Source organism: Aplidium turbinatum, chromosome 1, assembly GCF_918807975.1.
Source record: "Aplidium turbinatum chromosome 1, kaAplTurb1.1, whole genome shotgun sequence".
Lineage (NCBI taxonomy): Eukaryota > Metazoa > Chordata > Ascidiacea > Aplousobranchia > Polyclinidae > Aplidium > Aplidium turbinatum.
The window spans coordinates 63,239,579-63,260,677 of record NC_137472.1 but is presented as its reverse complement, the minus strand read 5'-3'; the positions used below and the strand labels follow the sequence as shown (position 1 = coordinate 63,260,677).

Sequence of the window (21,099 nt, the reverse complement as noted above, 5' to 3'; positions counted from 1 at the left end):
AAAGCGGCCGCGAGCAAAAAATTTTTGTACGGAGGCCCCCCGATCTAAAAGTGCCTCAGCCCCCCATCATGTAGCTTACATTGAGCCTATAATTATTCCTGATGAGGACACTATGTGATGTCGAAAAACGTTGGATTTAGTAGTTTTTTTTGTGAGAGTTTAATTAATAAAAAATGTTAAATCCGCTAATGTTAGGCTACTGAGTGTTATATGCATCTGGTACAACAAGTCAAGCTCTCTACCAAGGCTCAAACAAATATCTTGTTAAAGCATAATCAAATTAATCATCTGACCAATAACCTTCTGCATTAACTTTTGCATTCACCATATGCCTAGCAGAGGTGAACGAAGTCACTTGTTTTTTTGGTTTCGGTTCCACTCCTGCTCCGAAAATATTGACTACTGCACCAAACTCCGAAATTCATTTTGAAGTGAAATAAGCGTGAAACTACCTTCTTCAAACATTAAAAAAAAACACATGAAGCCCCAAAAGTTTTTTTTCAATCCTGCTTTTGCTACTAGGCTATATGCCCCCTCCACCGAACAGGATAATATAAATCAACTTTTATGATTTAATTTAAGGTGCTTTTAACGAAACATTTTTTCACGTAAAGCATTAAATCACCACTTGGGGCCATTAATTTGCGCGGCGCAATGCACTCAAATACTTTTCCGGGCCCTTTTGATAAATTATGGGCCCCCAGGACTAAAGAATGGCAACTTTTATACTTGAATGAAGTCGTTTAGGAAGGTTTTAACTAACATTTTTGCGCGTTAAGTATAAAATCACAATTTTGGGTCCCCAACAATCACAGGCCTGGGCCCTCAAGGGTATGCCGTACCCTCCGTACCCCCCTCTCATAGGCTCTGACCACCAGACACAAGCCTGGATACGACAAGCAATAGGACACATTCACTAAGAAATAAATGTTTCATTTATTAACATGATGTCCAATCAACTAGATTCAAGTCACAAATCATGTTGGCAGCGAAAAGTGTGTTTACCTGACGATGGTACTCTAAGCACATGTTGATTGTTGAATGTTGATTGACTGATTGGTATAGTTGCATTTCCTATTTTCTTTAAAAATGTAAAGACAAATCTTTCGTATCATGTGAATATCAACTTCACCTGCAAACATGAAAAGGAAAGTGCCCTTTAGATAAACTTTGTTCCAAATCTGAAAAGAATAAATAAATAATTTTACAAGTGAAAAAGAAATAACAGTAACCTCTCAAATACATGCAGCTCCACATAAATAAAATTTACATAACTTTTGAGATTAAAAAAAGAAATGTTTCGATTGATCTCTTCAGCGTAGCAACTAGTTTTTGCTTGAATCATTCAGTTCGAACAAAATAGGTAATAAAGCATGTTCAAAATAATTTATTCATCTGTACATGGACTTTACATAAAAATGAAAAGAATATTGTATTCGGTGTGAACTGAAAAGCAGTTAGCTACATCAGTTTAGTCACCTGCAAAGTTTGCCACTTGGACTATTTAAAACAGCGTCTTTTTTGATAAACGAAACTTTTCATACAAAAATTTGAATCAAAATGAAAAAGACAAATAATTTTCCTTCGAAACAAAATATTGCGAAATAACGAATCAATTTTATTGCTAATGGTTTCAAATCTTCATTTATTTTTAAAATATATGGAACGAGATCGTGTAAAAAAAATTCAATCTAATAATTAGCTCACGAACTCGAGACACATTACAAATCAATTTTTGAAATTTACTGCTCCTAAATCTTAAAAACTTTTGTCCTTATGAAAAATGTAGATTGCAAAAAAAAAATTTACTTTGAAGTTGGGTGTGGTCGGTATCCCGGATGTTAAATACGTTGAAGATTTGAGCAAAGCTTCCATCGCCTTGCAAGCTTGGTCATGTGAAAAGTATAATAATCAATTCTTTAAGTTTCGATTTGCCTGCAAGTTGGTCGCCCACAAACATTCAAATCTTTCCACAGTTTCGTCAAACGTCAGTTAATATTTTGCTTCAATAACTTTTCAACAACATAAGGTAACTTAAGTTATATAGTCAATAACATTTAAGGTATTCAAGCGATTTAAAATTGGTTGCTAAAAATCGTTTGGTTTATTTAACATGAAAGTACCTTTGAAAGGAAGATTATTTTGGAACAAACAAGTCGGGATAGAAGTACAACAGCAGCTCTGTGATGTCACAATCATCGCTTGCGAACAATGGAAATATTTTGGTTTACGTCGATGGTTTCAACTCAATTTTACGCTCCATTTTGTTTCTACAATAAAATACAGACGGAAAATTCTTGAAAACTTACTTAGGATTAAAGTCTCCAAACACAATGATCAAACATGACATCGCGCATGATCCTGCTGCTATTCGTTCATGTCGCTCGTTTTTTATGTTTTAAAAAAATTTTCTCTTCATTTAGTTTCTACAGAAGAAAACAAAGGCCGCTTAAAATGTTTAAAACTTTCTTGAAAATTTGCTTCCAGTCAAAGTCACCGCAGACAAATATCCAACATGACCATTGATCCCGTGGCGATTCTTGCTTGTTTTTCCATTTCTGGTTGTGCCCTACAGATTTCGTTTGTACAATAAATGCGTAACTAGGATAAGGGGTGTTTTGTCACAACTCCGATCAGTTCAGTGACGAATTTAGGGGATGGGGTGAATGGGGCGACCTCTTTAAAGATGTGTAAGTCTAGTTTAATCCAAATGTGCAAATACACAATGAATCAAATTCCTTTTTTTGTGTTTTAGAGGAGATGTCGCCCCATTTACCCCCCATCGCCTAAATCCGTCGCTGAACTGATTGGAGTTGTGACAAAACACCCCTCATCCTAGTTACGAGTTGTACAAAGGAAATCTGTACGGCACAATTAGAAATGGAAAAACAAGCAAGAATCGCCACCGGGATATTTGGCCATGTTGGATATTTGTCTGCGGTGACTTTGACTTAAAGCAAATTTTCAAGAAAGATTTAAAAAAATTTAAGCGGTCTTTGTTTTCTTCTGTAGAAACTAAATGAGGAGGAAATTTTTTTAAAACATAAAAAACGAGCGACATGAACGAATAGCAGCAGGATCAGTGCGCGATTTCGTGTTGGATCATTGTGTTTGGAGACTTTAATCCTAAGTAAGTTTTCAAGAATTTTCCGTCTGTATTCTATTGTAGAAACAAAATGAAGCGTAAAATTGAGTTGAAACCATTGACGTAAACCAAAATATTTCCATTGTTCGCACGCGATGATTGTGGCATCACCGAGCTGCTGTTGTACTTCTATCCCGACTTGTTTGTTCTAAATAATCTTCCTTGCAAAGGTAGTTTCATGTTAAATAAACCAAACGAATTTTAGCAACCAATTTTAAATCGCTTGAATACCTTGAATGTTATTGACTATAGAACTTAAGTTATCTTACGCTATTGAAAAGATATTGAAGCAAAATATTAACTAATGTTTAACAAAACTGTAGGAATTTGTGAATGTTTGTGGGCGGCCAACTTGCAGGCAGATCGAAACATAAACAATTGATTTTAATACTTTTCACATGACCAAGCTTGCAAGGCGATGAAAGTTTTGATCAAATCGTCACCTTATTTGACATCCGGGATACCAATCACACCCAACCTCGTACGGCATTGTTCAAGCCAGTGCAAATTCTAGCAGGGAAGTCAGCACTAGAGTAGCAGCGGGATAAAAGCCCGGTTTCATGTTGGATAATTGTCTTTAGCGAATTTGATGCTACCAAGTCTGCTACAATATTATTACATTACTTCGAAACGATACCCTTTTGTAATTTTCCTTTTTCCGATAAAATTTATGTCCCTTGGTAATGAATGTTGGCACAGAAACCTTTCGATTTGGACATAATATGTAGAAACCACTTTTCACTAAACTAGATAACAATAAATACGAACACATTGAGGGAGTGAGCAATTCCATTACAAATTAAATTAACCGTCTTAAAAACCAGATTCCATTACATATGCTGAAAATTGAATGAGGCTGTTCATTAAGTAATTAAATAGGCATTTAATTAAATAATATGATGCGTTCTACTGGTGCGAACTAAGCTAAACTATCACATAATGTATAAAGTGACAATCTGCTTTTATTCCGACGTTTCGTCAATCAGACACGACTGACTTCTTCAGGAAGCTAGACCAGGTAGTGACTACCTGTCTAGCATGGCAAAACACGGGACCATGTTGCTGAAATCAACCAAACATGCAAAATAAACATTAAACTTCTAGACAAAAAATTATCTCGCCCAAACTTTGAACTAGAAAAAAGGGGGTTTAAATGTTAACCATCAACAAGAAACTTAATGTGTTTTTAGGAAAAGTCTTCATGGCTAATGTGGAGGCTACACCAGTATAGTTAGTGAAACACAATGCTTGCTGTTCTATAGTGAGTAGTCGGGTAATACTGACGCCAGGAAGATCGCTCCTTCTCAACTTTGCATATCCTTGGCGACAGTTAGTTTAGTTGTTTTCTTTCCACAAAGGTACTACAAAGGGTAAGGGTTCAATTGACTGACAAAAGCAGTGGTTGAGAACTATGTGGCATGAACTAGTGGTGCGATACTAAAAAAAAAAAAAAAAAAAAAAGCGATACTGATGAGGTCAGCCTCATGGGCGAAACACGTGTCTGTCGCTGTCAATTCTTGCTACACTCGACTGCCGACAAACACATTTTTTTGGGAAAAGTCTTGATAGCTAGTGTGGAGGCTACACCGGTATGCTTAGAGAAACACAATGCTTGCTGTTCTATAAAGAGTAGTCGGATAGTGCTTACGCCAGGAAGATCGCTCCTTCTCAACAGAAACTTGGTGTTTAGGATGGTGTGAATTACAATTTAAGTATCTGTCAGTGTATGTGGGTTTTTTGAAAATCATGGTAGTCGACATGTTTGTGGCATTGTGACAAACAACTAAGGCGTCTAAAAATGATATGGAATTGTTTTTTCATGTTCTTTTGTGAATAGAATTGAAGAAGATATCTGTTCAAATGTTGATAGAAATCCAATTCTCACAACATGGTGAGATTCCTCGTTCGCCCATTGATAGGGCGTTGGTTTGACACCTCTCAAGAGCATGCGTGACAAGACTCGTGACAACAATGCGCTGCTCTAGATAGAAATACCTACGGTCCTTCATAGGACTATATGGCCTGGTGAACTGAATCAATGTTTTTGATTCGAGTTCAAAACTTGGAATAGCCCTTTTATTGAAAACAACTCCTGTTTCAATTAAAATATTTAATACGTTTCAAATTAAATATACAATTTTGGTAAAGATTTGACTTTCTTCAACCATAGACAGATAAAACCAAGCAACCACACGACATTTAACATAATACATTTCACTTTAATGTAGCCTATAATGTTAAATGCCGCGTAGTTGCTTGGTTTTATCTGTCTATGGTTAAAGAAAGCCACCTCTTTACCAAAATTGTATTTTCAATCTATGTTTGTAAAAAATACTTTACTTTTTTTCAACTCTTTATCTTTTTTACTTTTTTATTACGTTTCAAATTAAATATGTTATACATACATTGCAATAAATCTTTTTCCACTTTATCATTGATTTTAGAAATAAAATCTTTGACTGAAAATCTTTAGTTTCTTAACTTTTCATTGATTTTGATGATTAACAAAAATAAAACAATATTCTCAAAAAAACAATAATTGCAAATATAATAATGTTGCAACGTTTTCCAACGTTATTCAACGTTTTCCAACGCAGTTACGTAACACAAAGAATAATTTTGTTTTTGCTTGTGTGTTAAAAAGCTTTTTTCAACAAGAACATTTCTTTTTTCTGTTGATTTTCCAGCCACGCTCTGCTCACGTGATCGCTTCTATAAAACGCGCGATGCTGAGCGCTTCTGCACAGTCGACAAGTTGGTTGGTCTGGGTTCGAATCTAGTGTTAGTCAAATTGAAATCATCAAAGTATAACTTGCTGTGTTGTTTTGGTGGTGATGATGAGTTAGAACAATAATGTACGAATCCCGCGTATATGAGTTTGTATCATTTGATGCTAAACAAGGTGGTTTGTCGACACAAAACATGGAGATCAATGAGCCGCAGTCGAAACTATTATTCAAATTATGCGTTTGTGTTGGTTTGTTCAATAAGAATTTATGTTGCTTGATTTGTCTTGTTTACTTTGATAAGGAAGAGAGATGTTTATGACTCACAATTTTGTTTTGTAGCATCAACTACGTGTTAAGTTTTATTTTGATTTGCTGAGTAACAATTAACAAAAAAAATGTCTTTCCTACAAAATCAAGAAGAAAACAGAACAACTTCAACCGAAGAGACTGAAGGACCATTGCCAGGAAGTTCTGGTAAGTTCATTTTAAACAATTTGTCTAAGAGACTCTTCAAATATCTTATGACGCTGTCTAGTATTTGTAAGAACTTTTGTGCTACCGTTGTATGGTTGGCTGCATAGTCGAGTGACGAGAATTTTCGTACAACAGGTGAAAGGACGCCTGTTCGACACCGCTGAAGAGCACGCTTTCTTGCCCACGGAATTTAACAATAATGACAAAATAAACTAACTGAAGAAACGAGTGCTGCAATATTCTGGCATCTTCGTATCGCTGATTTGGTGGTTTTATTGCTAAATAAAAACCGTTGGCATTAAACACCTCTAAAAAGAATTAATATATGACATCATAACAATCAACTGTTTTGTTTCTTACAGAACAAACTTCGACCAACATAGCTGTTCCTCAACAGCAAGTAATTCAGCAGGACAACCGACAGCATCATGACCATCATCATCAACATGTTGATCATCAGTCGATCCAGGTTGACCAGCGGCAGTACCAACAAGTAGTCCATGTTGACCAGCGTCAGTACCAACAAGTGGTCCAGGTTCACAACCAGCAAAACATAACCAACATTATTCTTCAAACCGAACAAAGCAATGTTCGATCTGGAGATCAAGATGGTTTGTAAAATGTTCATGTTTATACCAAAACTAAAATCTCTTAGTTTTAATATACATTTATTTGCAGCAGCAGGCTTCAAAAATTTCCCCGTTTGTCATTGATAATATTTTGCATTTTCAATTGTTCAACTTTTAACACTGAATTGAACTCATTTTTCTAAATTATCTGTACATAATTTTAAACTTGTGATTTAAGATTAGCAAAAGTAAGTTCCGAGGTAGGTATTTGCTGTCAAACATTTTGCTGATTTGGAATCGTGGAAATATGCCACAAATTAGGGAAATTTAAATTTAGCTTTAGGGCAAATCGCCCCGTTAGCACAGTGGTTTCGCGCACAACTCAAGATCAAGCGGCTCTGGTTCGACTCTTGGGGTGTGCGCTTGAGCAACGCATTTCAAGAATTGCTTTTCATTCAGCGGCACCTAGTCGATGAAATAATTCCACAGCAATAACACTTCAACAGTCGGAAAAACTTCACTTTGCTAATCTCGTTAACTGTCTCTGCGTCAAAAGCCTACCAGAGGCTTTGTCAGTCCAAGGATAAAGATTTAAAACAACGAGCCAACATACCAATTGTGATTGTCTGGAACAACTGATTTCAAGATTTATTCACTGGAAAGTCAATTTAAAAAGAATGTGATTTTGAAAACTTGTTTTTTAGCATTAGATCCAAACAAGGCCTTCGACAAACTGAAGAAAATAACTGGTCAACTCTACAAATCGGAATTTGATGTCGATGTGTCGAGGTTCGATAATCCCGCATTGAATTTGCCAGAAGTTCATCCAAAGCTTCTGTCAATCAATTTCTACGAGGGAAGGTTCATTCCCAACGACGACCAGTATGATCCCAAAACCAGACAACTTCAATTTGAAGAATCCGATAAAAAGGTTTCGATCGATCAATTAATTTCACGTATTAACCTGTTAAGTGCGTATAACGACAATTGTCGTCCGAGACAGTCGCTCTTGCTGTGCGTAAGACGACAATTGCCGTTTTCGTGATCGCAGCTATTCATGGCACTTTTAATTTCGCTTTCCTCTGGTCGCTTTGTCTGGAAGCAATGCCTGGAAGGCGCAATTATGACATGTGAAGAAACATAGATGCATTGTTTACACTACAATAACGATTGCAGCTTGATGGAATTCATTAATCCCTAAATCACTCTATGATCAAAAGTGGGAAAAAACTAACCGGAAAAGGCGATCTGGTACTATGACACTTCCTCAAATGGGCGATCAACCTAATACAGAAAGTAATCACTAAGAAAACAAATCAATAGCTTTTTTTCCCTAAAAGTCTGAACCTTAAAACATTTGACCAGGCTACGCAGTCACAATAGTATTTCAATAAATATAATTTAATTTATGTTGTGGAACATGTTTTCGTTCATTAGAACTCTTCAGCACAACTGGACCGAAACAAAAATTATTCGAAACTAAATTAGCCTACAATATAAATAGATTTCAGCACTAATAAGGTTCAGACTTTTAGGGAAAAAAAGCTATTGATTTGTTTTCTAAATCACTCTATTACAATATTAGGTAGGATACGGTAGCTTCTGCACTCACCTACAATATAACCACAATTGCAAGAATAAGAAGATTTCGTCCTAAATGTGTTTTTTTTTCTGAAATGGCTTCCTTCCAGTGTATAAAATTCGAACCACATCATGCACGTTCAGTCAGTGTGAATTCATTTTGATGTAATGTTGCAAGCAGTTTCAGAAATATTTTATTGTGTTCGAAAACATATTTTGTAACATATAGTCAACAAAACAATAGGGTTTTGTGTTGCTGCTAATGTTAGAACAAGCGTCAGAAAATGGTCGGCTACAGTTTGAATATTTCCAAACTAAACTTACGTGTACTTTGTTTAGTACCCTATAAATGCATAGAAATTATTCTGTTCTGTGAATTGATGTATTTTTTTCTTCATAATAAACAACTAGTTGAATAATTTCACAATGGTGAAAGGTATAATCACTTGAGAGTAATGCGATTACACCAGAAAGCAATAGTCCAGCCGGAGACTGGACACAAAAGCAATGGGCACAAAAGGAAATCGAACAAAAGCGTATTGTGCTGCGTCATGGGGGTTCCCCAATATCCTAGCAAGCAATACTGCGACGAAAAATACTGCGAGTGATCAAATTAAATACGCACAGTAAGGAGAGTTTCGAAAATTTAATTACGCACTTAACGGGTTAAGTCACAAAGTTTCATATCAATCGTCGGTTACCCTGGGGCAGGAAAGACAACGTTATCAAAGCGCCTGGCAAGGCGTCTAGACGAAACTAGAGACTTTCTCGTTCTGAGGATACCTTTTATGAGCATGAATGATTACGATGATGAGAAACTAGTCTTGAAAGAATTTTTGCTTGGAGATGTAAAATATAACTTGGAAAAGGAAGAAAAAAATGCACTTTTTAGTTGGATGAAAAGTCACACTCAAAACTGTTTTTTTGTCTTTGACGGATTCGACCAGGTGAACTGGAATTTGATGGATAAAGTGAAAAGATCGAATTATGACACTTTACTCACTTGCCAGGAGCTTGTGTCGAATCTGTGTCGAGGAACTTTTTTACCTAATTGCCACATTGTATTCACCTCACGACCACAGGCCATGTTTACAATTCCTAAACAATGTCGCCCTAAGCAAACGTATTTTGTTGGAGACTTAACGTCTCAAAACATGAAAAAGTTATTTGTTGCTTTGATAAATGATGAACAAAAATCACGTAAAATTTTGAACAAATTAACTGTAGAAACTCCCCATTTAGAATCCTTGTGCCACAATCCTTTGATGCTACAATTATATTTACGAGCTTGTCTTGATTCATCAGATGAAACTGCAAACATTTCAACAATGACCCAAATATTTCAAAGAGTGCTAGGAAACCTCAGAACATCAGAACACACAATTGCTTTGACAGATGAAATTGTCCTTAAACTGTCACAAATCGCGTACAATGCAACAAAAAATGGAACCGTAGTAATCACAACTGAAGATCTTCGAAAGGACAATCTTTTAACTAAAGATGTGCAAGACATTGTCGTGGTATTATTTTCTGTAAATAAAAATTGCGGCCTTTTCGAGGGTAACCAACAATTGTATTTTTCACACCAAACCTTTCAAGAGTTTTTTAGCGCTTTATACATGATCCATCAAATGTCGTTAGATAATTTCACATCATTTGTACAAACTAACCTACTGGTCGATCACTGGTCAGTCGTTGTGCAATTCTTATCCGGACTTCTGATGGATTCATGCATGAATAAAGGTAATTGTATTTTATAAACAATGGTTTTCTTATTATATTGAAATCAAATGCAATTGTGATTGTCCATAATTTTTACGTTCACGTTTGGGCGTTAATTATTATTTTTCTAACCCTGTTGGCTGTGATTGTCCTTGATTGTCCTTGATGGCAGCCGTGGCCGAGTGGTTAGCGCGTTGGGCTCGCAGTCGAGAGCCTGCATGTTCGACTCCAGCCACTCGCACGTGCTGTTGTTTCTCTGGGCAAGAAACTTTACGATAATTGCCTCTACCTAGTGATCGACTTTCGAGTAATGGGTAGTACCAAATTTAAGTCATAAGTAAAGTAGACAACCGGAAACAGACATTGCTGTCGGCTGCAGCGTAGGTCAGGTGTATGTCGGAAGGCGTACACCGATGCATAGCGCTCAAGTCCGCTTTCCCGCAATGCAGGATAAAGATAAACAAACAAACAAACAAATGAGGACAAATGAAACCAAAAACGATTTAATTACACGTAGCCTAGCTACAGAACAATGTAAGTCATCGCTTCTGCATTTTCAACTGCATTGTAGCATACCTTGATTATAATTAGATTGCGAAATCTTAAATTGTATTATCTCTATAAGTCAAGTTCGCCACGTTAGCTCAATTGGTTAAGCGCCTGACTTTGTACACAAACCTTCACAACGATTGCAACTATTGTTCCATCCAGGATAAAGTAAGATCGAACTAGACATACAATTATAGCATTGTCAATTTATTTCAATTGTTTCTGCATTTCAAGTTAGAAGTTGCAAACATTTTTGCAAACATTTCAAGTTGGAATTGCAAACATTTTTGTACTTTTATAGGTTTTTTAACGTCAATGGCCATCCAGTCACCTTCAGAAGAATCCGATATTTCAACACTCCAACCACCTCCCCAGCAAACCCGATTATCTTCACCTGGTAAAATATATTTCACCTTGTACGTTAAATTAGGACTTTGAAAACACCATATAAATTAATCTTTAAACACAGGCTACTTTAATTCTGCACTTTGCAAACTGCAAAGTTTATCTTTTTAGCAGGATTATTCACAATAACTATCCGAAGTTGAAGCGCTTATAGCAAACATGTTTGTACTTTTATAGGTTCTTTAAGGTCAACAATTAACCAGTCACCTTCAGAAGAATCCGATGGTTCAACACTCCAACCACCTTCCCAGCAAACCCGATTATCTTCACCAGGTAAAATATATTTCACTGTGTACGTTAAATTAGGACTTTGACAACGCTATATAAATTAACCTTTACACACAGGCTACTTTAATTCTTCGCTTTCGACATTTAGACGAGTCAATATACGGAAAAAAGGCACCTAACCCCAAAAAAATTGATACAAAAGGTTTTTCAACGGATTCTGTTACCAATGGGCATACTAAATAACATACTAAAAGTCTACCAAAATCGGACCCCCAGAAAGGGGTCATTTTCAAGGAAATGTACGCCATATTTCTAAATAATTTTGCCTATTGGGTAGATGGTGGTATTCAAGTTGTTATTGTTCTTGTGTTTGTGACATCATAATCACATGAATGAGTGCATAGTCGCATCACAATGCAAGCAAAGTTATTGTTGTTCAAGTCAAAAAGATTTATTCAGGCAAAGTCACTCCGGACTGCCAGAGCTTGTTTTTTTAATGCACTTTTGTGGTTTTATTTTTGAGTCTGGGGTTTTTGGACCATAATTTATAGGCTTTCATTTTGCTATTTTTTGGATATTTTAAGTGCTAAAACGCTAATAGTGTTAAGAAAGTTAGTTATGAAAAAAAGCAATATTTTTTCGCTCCATCGACGCGATATTTGCTGCATAGTTTTATTTTGACCATCCTGGAGCAACATGCTAGTTGCAAGAATTTTGCCAGGCGTGCTATTTTCCCGCCGACTTTGGCTAGTTTGGCATTTTTTGTACATAATCAAGCGTTATTTTCGGTGTTTTTAAAAGCTGGGGTTTTTTGTTTGGATCTTGTTTCATGTTATCCGTCGCAGCAGCCAGTTCTGGGCAGGCCTCAGCTCAGATCTCGTCATCGAGACGACATTGATGAGGTCGTTGAAAACCACTGGCCTTTCTTGCAAGATGCTTCGTTAAGGAACGTTGTCACTAGTGTTGTAGCCGATGATAGTGTGAACGTGCACGAATATGAGACTGTTGGACAAAAAATCTTACAAAAAATGACAGGCCAACCTGCATTCGCATACTCATTCAGTAGAAAGGATAAAGCCAGGACCCTTGGGAAAAAATCTGCTATCAAGGTCGCTCCTGATCGAACCATTGATACTGCACTTCTTTTTCAACGCTTCATGGTGGTCTCCCAAGCTGGACATGTCTGATTTTATGCTGATTTATGCTGATTTTCACCATCCGGCAATATGGATGGTGAAATCAGCATAAACTTCGGAAACAAAATTGCACCGTGGTAAATGCATCTGGGGATGCTGATGTAGAAATTGTGAAGGCCGCACTGGAGACATCTCTTCTCCAGACAACAACGCTGATTGGAGAAGATACCGATCTCCTTGTGTTAATTGTTTACGATGCACAAGAAGATAGTAAGGGCCTTTATTTCAGGTCAGACAAGTCCAAAGCTGATGACAGTACCAAAGTATACAACATCAACCGTTTGAAAAAAATCTTTGAACATGACATGTGTTCTGAGTTGATATTTATCCATGCCATGACTGGTTGTGACCAATGATGAAACCAAAGACTGGCTGCTCTCTAGTAGCCTTCCAGTGTAGTCCGGGAACATCGTGAATCTGGGGTGGTGAAAGGATAGACCGTCGGCCCCAGACGCTCACACGACGACGACACTACGTCTCGAATATTCGGTGTTGGCAAGAAGACTGCTTTTAGGAAACTTGTGCATGGAGATCCTGTTCTTCGGTCTTGTGCTAAAGCATTCACTGCCCCAAACCAGACCACAGAGATAATCGATGACCTTGGGTGCCAAGTAATGGCTGTCTTCTTTGATGGCCAGAGCACAGATTCCCTTGCGACAATGCGATACAACACCTTCAGCAAGAAAGTTGTCTCTGCTTCATCATTTGTAACGCCCGAGCGTCTGCCACCAACTGAATCTGCTACCCAATTTCACTGTCGTCGAGTTTACTACCAGATAATGGTCTGGATGGGAAAAGCAGAGAGTATGGATGTCATGAATTGGAGGTGGAACCTGCAAAAGAATTGGCTCATTCCACTTATATCAAAAATGAAGGAGTTTACTACCAGATAATGGTCTGGATGGGAAAAGCAGAGAGTATGGATGTCATGAATTGGGGGTGGAACCTGCAAAAGAATCGGCTCATCCCACTTATATCAAAAATGAAGGAGTTTACTACCAGATAATGGTCTGGATGGGAAAAGCAGAGAGTATGGATGTCATGAATTGGGGGTGGAACCTGCAAAAGAATCGGCTCATCCCACTTATATCAAAAATGAAGGAGTTTACTACCAGATAATGGTCTGGATGGGAAAAGCAGAGAGTATGGATGTCATGAATTGGGGGTGGAACCTGCAAAAGAATCGGCTCATCCCACTTATGTCAAAAATGAAGGCTGCTCCAGACAGTCTCTTGAAGGTCATTCATTGCAACTGCTCCACTGCCTGTAAGACACTCCGCTGTTCCTGTAGAGGATACGGAATACCATGTACCGCTGCATGTGGACCATGCCAACTGCAAGAATGTGACAATCTACATAACAAGTTTCTTCTAGACGAGTCGGAAGATGATGAATAGAGACAGCCGTAGGCACTAAGACAACAAACCAGCTGATCACCCTGGTTTACGATTTACTGTACCTTTGTAGCCTACTGTTGTAATTCCGATGATTTTCTGAATGTGTCTGTGTCCAGACTTTAATGGTACGCCATTCTTTAGAACAGATTAATCCCCTGTATTCATCTACTGTAGGAGGCCAAGTATGAGCCTCCTGTTGGTTGCAGTTTTTCTTAGATGCCTGTATTGATAGTACCTGTTATGCCGCATGTAATAGCCTAGCTGTTATGATAATTCCATCTTATTAGGGGAGATTGGGGATACTACGGACGGATTTTCGAGTATTTTGTTTTCGAAAAAATGTTTTATTTTACATTGTACTGGAAACCGTTTTTCACCAATACATATGGAATTTATTCAGATGAAAAGTGAGGAGTTGTCTCTGAAAATTTTACCACTATTCGGCTTATCAAGCTATCAAGCTATCAGGCTTATCAAATATAGAAACTGAAATGTTGGAAAAACCCTTTTCTCAAGCTCGTGTTACATAATGGAAGTCAAGATGATTTTGTTTGCGGTTTATCTCAAGCCTCAAGTGAATTTGCTAATATCGTGCTCTGCTCTGTCTGATGTTCGCCTGTCGCTGCGTCCGAAATGTCCCCGAGCTCCCCCAGGTCATATATTATATACAATCATACGTATCTCTGTAGATAATCAGCCTATCGTAATTTAACCTATTTAATTCGATTCATTGGCCCCGAAAACCTAGGGATAGACACCTAAACCGCCTTTCTAGCTTGAATAGCAATTGAGATATAGGCAATATAACATCCCGGCGGCCATCTTGGACGCCATCTTGAAAATGACCCTTTTCTGGAGGTCCGATTTTGGTAGACTTTTAGTATGTTATTTAGTAGGCCCATAGGTAAAAGAATCCGTTGAAAAACCTTTTGTATCAATTTTTTTAGGGTTCAACCTTATATTGACTCGTCTAATTGCAAAGTTCATTTTTTAGCAGGATTATTTGTTTACTTTGGCTGAGCTGAGAAACCAGAGTGGAAGCGCATCCCCACAATTTTTCGTGTCGTATCTTGTAGACATGTTGGCAATGCACGGATTTGTAAGCTCACTAAAAGTTTACAACAAATTGCAAACTAAAAAAATTTCATTAGGCTAGAGAGATTATATTTGAAGCTCTTGTGATTTTTTATGAAGTTTATGTGCTGTTTGACATTCTAATGTAAACAACAACTATAGTTGCAACAATAATATTTTTGTTTACCCTCGTATCTTGGTGACAATCCTATAGAATATGATTGTGTAGAAATAAAGTGATTTTACATATATCGACTATTCGCCCGCGACTTGTCTGGTTGTGATAACGATAACGCATAGGCTGTAGGCCTACTCCTGCAACGGTGACAATTGCAAGTCCTAGTTTTCATGAGGGTGTGATTTCTTTCAGATGAAAAATGGCAAAAACATGAAACATTTATTTCAAAGCTGTATGAAAAAACTCGGCAAGTTGTTCTAAGTAAGTAAATGTTTTTATCTCGTCAACACAGCTTTCACTGCAAAGGATGATTTATCAACTTCAGGGTGGCCTATGTTTAGGGAACTGAAAACCAGTATTGCATTGGCTTTCTTTTAAGTATAGTCTGTTTTTTGTAAAAAGTGTTCTAATTTCAAGTTAAAAATGAACATAAAGTGAAAAATTGCCAAGTGAATAAAATCAGCCAGATTATAAAACAACGGCTCCAGCAGCAATTAGGCTATTAGTTTAGATATAAGCATGGAAAGTATAAAAGCACAATAAATATGCTTTTCAACAAAAGTTGAAAAATCTTGATCCCTAGGTCACATTCATGCAACAGTAGGCTACTCTTTCAGCGAGCAAGAACGTTTCAAGTTGAAGTGGCCCAGTAGTTCAACAAAATTTTCCGCAAAGACCTGAATAATCACAAGTTATTAAATTTTTGTCATATAGTCAGTAGCTTTGATAAGGAGACAAGCTCACTATATTGTGCAAAAATTCTTATTATCCCCTTCTCCCTGAGATTTTGAGCCAGCTACGCCCTTACTCGTAGATTATAGTGTGAGGTCTTGTGTGAGTGTGAGCACCTTGTCTTGCGTAGAAATCTTTTTATCATAAATATTTTAACGAGTAGCAACATTAACAGCATTCAATAGCCATTATATTCAAGTAAAGTGATTTTGAACGTAAGTAAAGAAAGTTTTTTGTCAAGTTGTTCATTTGCATATTTAAAGTTTCTTGGTAAATAATATGAGGCGTTCTACTGGAGCAAATTAAGCTAAACTAACTGATCACAAGATGTATCCAGTGACAATCTGCTTTTATTCCGACGTTTTGTCAAGCAGACACGACTGATTTTTTCAGGGGGCTAGACCAGGTAGTGACTACTTCTCTAGCATGGCAAAACACAGGACCATGTTACTGAAATCAACTAAACATTTAAAATGAAAATTCAACTTCTAGACAAAAAATTATCGTGCGCAAATTTTGAAATAACTTAAACTTGAGATGCTGATACAATTTGCTGATCTTTAAAGTTTCATTCACAAGTTTCTTCGCTTTCCTTAACACGTCCTTGCCTTATTCTTTTCTGATAATGCAGAAAATTGAATCAGAATTATCAGAAATTGATTTTCAATTTTCTTGGTAAAATTGCCCTTTTTTTAAATAAGAGATAGAATATTTATGAAAATAAATTTTAAAAACTATTTAATCTGAAGTAAAAGCAAAAGAAAATCCAAACAATCAATTTACCTGGCACAAACTGTTACCTAAATTTCTCGTTGATTACTGTTATTTTGGAGAAACACTGCGCAGAAAACTCCCGCGCAAAGCTGCAGACGACAATTTGTGTTGGTTGTGAACAAAGTTGCCAAACTGACAGCTTTGTTACAAGATTAAATTCGCATTTTGAAATATGTGCATGTTTTTCAAAAATTACATGTTGGTTATATTTTTTGTTCTATTTTTGAAAAATTATGAAACTATTTTGTAGTTTTTTGAAGTGGTTTAGTTTTTCTAATTTATTCTATAGTTATTCTATAAAAAATAAATTGAATTGAATTGAATTGTTTGTCGCTTCAATTGCGTTTTAAAATGACGCTTATTTGGCAACGCTGCACAAAATCTCCCGCGCAAATCAGCAGGCGACAGTCATTTTGTTTTCAGTCGTTGAAGAAGAAGCAGGAAAGAAGTTGTTGGTTTCAGCTTTCAATTCAGCCATCATTCTGCTTAGTTTCACCAGAGAAAAGTTTTAAAGTTGATTTCAGTCCTTGTCTTCAAAGTGTGGAACAAAAAGCATCAGCTTGGATGAAGTTTCAGCAAGAAATAACTGATTGGGAAACTTTCTTGATCTAGTTGTAAAGTTGATTCGAAGATTTATCGAAAAAGAAATCAAAGTTTATTTCAATTTGCAAGCTTTGGTTAGTTTCATGTTTTAGCAAAAGTTTAGTTTCTAACTGCAAAGCTGGCCTAAGACTACCCAGGTTATTTTTTAGGAAGTGGCTGCATTTACGGCGCCGTAAATACAGCCGTTCCATGCCTTTTTTCTAATCTTTACGTCGCTTTTAGTGCGCATGCGCGCTGTTGCTGAAAAAAGCTAGATATATAATTAAATTCAACTGTTTTTGCCAAGTGATTCAGTGGCGCATGCGGTCTGCGTCTGACTCGTAGCCTACTCCCAAGGATATGAGTTCGATACTTCCAAGAGGTGTGTGTTTTTTTTTTTAAGTTAAATTCTCACCTGAAGTGACTCAATCGTTAGGCTGCGCATTTTTGTGGCCGTTTAGTTTGTTTTTAATTCTGAACATTACAACGAAAAAACAGTATAATCTTCTTCTTCAAACATAGCAGAGATCTAGAAAAAGGTAGAAGCGACAAAACTCGAACGTTATAGGCTACCGTGCATGATACCAGATAGCCGAGTGGTGAGAACGTCTGCGCGGCGTTCGAAAGGACGCGGCTGTGTCTCGGTAAAGACACTTAATGCCAAGCCAAAATAAGGGGAACAGCTGACTCGAAGAGTAAATATGTCACTTCGCTGCTTCCCGTTGTCTGTTGTATCGCATCTGTGATCGCAGTGTAGGCTACTGTATGTTATCGCAATGGGCGCAAATAAAAACACGATTATTATTATAAAGCAGGACAATCAGTTTAAAATATGGCGTCGTCGTCGTGTGAGCCTCTGGGGCCGAGGCACATTCACAGAAGGAGGAAGAGGCCATTCCCCATTGGTGCATGGTTGAGCGGAAAATCCCGACGTCCTGTCTTGGTAGTGTTAGGCCGATTGGGCGTGTGTCGGCGTCGGGGATGAGCGAATAGAGTTTGGTGGCGCTTGACTTCCATTCAGAACTCCATTTATGGTCCGCCCAAGCAGCCGGAGAGACGTCTTTTTCTCAAACCTTTAGTTAGGCTACGTTACGATTCAATCGTTAGGCTACGCATTTTTGTGGCCGTTCAGTTTAGTTTGTTTTTAGTTCTGACCATCACAACGAAAAATCAGTTTAGCCTAAAATATGGCACGGTCGTAAACACCTAAAAAATTTATGAATAAGTTATAGAATTTTAAAGAAAAAAAACTCACTAGCCTTTTTTTTTCTCTTCTAAATTTATAAAAATTTTATTAAGGTGTTACGTCCGTGCCATATATTAAACTGATTTTTCGTTGTGATGGTCAGAACTAAAAACAAACTAAACTGAACGGCCACAAAAATGCGTGGCCTAACGATTGAATCGTAACGTAGCCTAACTAAAGGTTTGAGAACAAGACGTCTCTGAGGCTGCTTGGGCGGACGATAAATGGAGTTCTGAATGGAAGTCAAGCGCCACCAAACTCTATTCGTTCATCCCCGACGCCGACACACGCCCAATCGGCCTAACACTACCAAGACAGGACGTCGGGCTTTTCCGCTCAACCATGCACCAATGGGGAATGGCCTCTTCCTCCTTCTGTGAATGTGGTGCCGAGGAACAGACCGCAGACCACATCATCAATGACTGTTCCATCTTCAAGCCACCTAACGGAGTGGAAGGTCTGCGTGTCATGGATGACGAAACCAAAGACTGGCTGCTCTCTACAGTAGCCTTCCAGTGTAGTACGGGAACATCGTGAATCTTGGGGTGGTAAAAGGATAGACCCTCGGCCCCAGAGGCTCACACGACGACGACGCCATATTTTAAACTGATTGTCCTGCTTTATAATAATAATCGTGTTTTTATTTGCGCCCATTGCGATATCATACAGTAGCCTACACTGCGATCACAGATGCGATACAACAGGAAGCAGCGAAGTGACATATTTACTCTTCGAGTCAGCTGTTCCCCTTAATTTGGCTTGCCATTAAGTGTCTTTACCGAGACACAGCCGCGTCCTTTCGAACGCCGCGCAGACGTTCTCACCACTCGGCTATCTGGTATCATGCACGGTAGCCTATAACGTTCGAGTTTTGTCGCTTCTACCTTTTTCTAGATCTCTGCTATGTTTGAAGAAGAAGATTATACTGTTTTTTCGTTGTAATGTTCAGAATTAAAAACAAACTAAACGGCCACAAAAATGCGCAGCCTAACGATTGAGTCACTTCAGGTGAGAATTTAACTTAAAAAAAACACACCTCTTGGAAGTATCGAACTCATGTCCTTGGGAGTACGAGTCAGACGCAGACCGCATGCTCCACTGTATCACTTGGCAAAACAGTTGAATTTAGTTATATATCCAGCTTTTTTTAGCAACAGCGCGCATGCGCACTAAAAGCGACGTAAAGATTAGAAAAAAGGCATGGAACGGCTGTATTTACGGCGCCGTAAATGCAGCCACTTCCTATTTTTTAAATTAAAAAATTGGGCCAAACCTGAAAGTTTTGTTTAAAGGCTGTGGCTATTTTTCACATGCAGTGATGCCAGATAAGTACTTCTGCTCGAAAACTTTAAGACATTGATAACAAAACCTTGTAATTTAGAAAATTTTGAAGTCTTGGACACAACAAACAATTTTAATCTTTGCTCTAACCCCAATCTTATTTTCAACTCTAGCAACCTTTGCAACGAAACAATGCTTTTTGATAGTAACCATGGCAAATAGCCACTTTGTTGTTCAAAATAATTGTTTGTATTTTGTTTGCGAGGAAAATAAATTAATGTTTATTCTCAAGTAAACAACTTGGATTCATTGTTTTATGGTTAGAACCAAACTGTGGTTTTAGATTACAACCTGGTTAGCCGAGCTAATATTGATTGATATTATTCCTGCATTGTTAGGTCACAATGATGGTCGCTCCATCATCGCCATCAGCAGAATCCTGAGGGAAGGAAACGACGAGGACGTGACTGAAGTGGCAGGAATACATTTTAATGGAGGGACAATATGGATGGATGCCTCCGACACACAGATGGGTCATTCCATTATAATTCAACAAGTGAAGGCAACCCGCCCATCTTGGAATTTTTTTGTTTTTTAATATGTTAATGTGCATGAAATTCTGAACGCAACAAAAAAAAAATTATGAAAATTGATCAACCGGTTCACTAGATATGCCATTTTGAAATTTGTTGATCACTTGGTGGCGCTGATGAGTTGCCAAACATAAAAATGTCATTTGTTGTGCCCCCTGATGATAGAGAGGTGATCAAACATTCGATTTCACTATTTTTAAGGGTGAGGATTCCAAAAATGCAAGTGTTTTCTGTGTATTACTATCACAAAAAAAGTTATAGCAACTTCTATTGTTTTTGGGTGGTTGCAAAAACACGCCCAAAAAGCCTTGTGGGAATCCACGTAGAGTGAAAATTTTTTTTTTGTAAGATAGTCAAAGATGTCTTTTATTACAAAAAAGAAAAAAATTAGAGGTGTTTTTTGTTATTTTTTTTTTAATATCATTTTAAAGTAAAGTATGGTTTTCACAGAATTTGTCCATTTTTAAGCCTTACATTGTTGCTCTTGTGTCATGTAATAATGGGCACACCAATGACATCATAATGGTTATTATTTCTTAACAATCAGCCTGTTAGTTGAGGTTCAAAATGGCTGCTCTTTTAAACCTGACTGCTTCCCTATTGTGTTTTCTGTCTGAGCACACCCTGTGTAGGTTAGTTAGTGG

General features: G+C 37.5%; 4 protein-coding genes across 5 annotated transcripts in view; 3 read left to right on the top strand and 1 right to left on the bottom strand.

Moving 5' to 3' along the window:
* The window catches only part of LOC145766021 (ATP-citrate synthase-like), a 363,348-nt gene that overhangs the window by 77,224 nt on the left and 265,025 nt on the right, over nt 1-21,099 (bottom strand). The gene's annotated exons all lie outside the window — the stretch shown is intronic.
* The window catches only part of LOC145781065 (uncharacterized), a 55,814-nt gene that overhangs the window by 33,659 nt on the left and 1,056 nt on the right, over nt 1-21,099 (top strand). Inside the window, exon 11 of the mRNA XM_082595708.1 lies at nt 20,261-20,418. Within this exon, the coding sequence (XP_082451834.1) occupies nt 20,261-20,418 (158 nt within the window). The remainder of the gene's footprint in view (nt 1-20,260; nt 20,419-21,099) is intronic.
* Nucleotides 6,213-8,285, top strand: LOC145784131 (uncharacterized). 2 transcript variants are annotated; one of them, XM_082595895.1, is made up of 4 exons: nt 6,213-6,348; nt 6,711-6,959; nt 7,622-7,848; nt 8,094-8,285. In XM_082595895.1, the coding sequence occupies exons 1-4, from the start codon at nt 6,270-6,272 to the stop codon at nt 8,109-8,111; spliced, it is 573 nt and encodes a 190-aa protein (XP_082452021.1). In that variant the 5' UTR covers nt 6,213-6,269; the 3' UTR covers nt 8,112-8,285. The 2 variants fall into 2 exon arrangements, with proteins under 2 accessions (XP_082452021.1, XP_082452016.1); XM_082595890.1 differs by having other exon boundaries at nt 7,622-8,285.
* Nucleotides 8,512-21,099, top strand: part of LOC145786235 (uncharacterized) — a 370,479-nt gene continuing 357,891 nt past the window's right edge. The window contains exon 1 of the mRNA XM_082598227.1: nt 8,512-10,241. Coding sequence (XP_082454353.1) covers nt 9,287-10,241 — 955 coding nt within the window. The 5' untranslated portion in view covers nt 8,512-9,286. The remainder of the gene's footprint in view (nt 10,242-21,099) is intronic.

Bases quoted from the DNA above. Each gene is read 5' to 3' on its own strand.
- LOC145784131 (XM_082595890.1), top strand. From the start codon at position 6,270: ATGTCTTTCCTACAAAATCAAGAAGAAAACAGAACAACTTCAACCGAA. The intron at 6,349-6,710 runs GTAAGTTCATTT...TGTTTCTTACAG, and splicing joins ACCATTGCCAGGAAGTTCTG to AACAAACTTCGACCAACATA. The intron at 6,960-7,621 runs GTTTGTAAAATG...CTTGTTTTTTAG, and splicing joins TCGATCTGGAGATCAAGATG to CATTAGATCCAAACAAGGCC.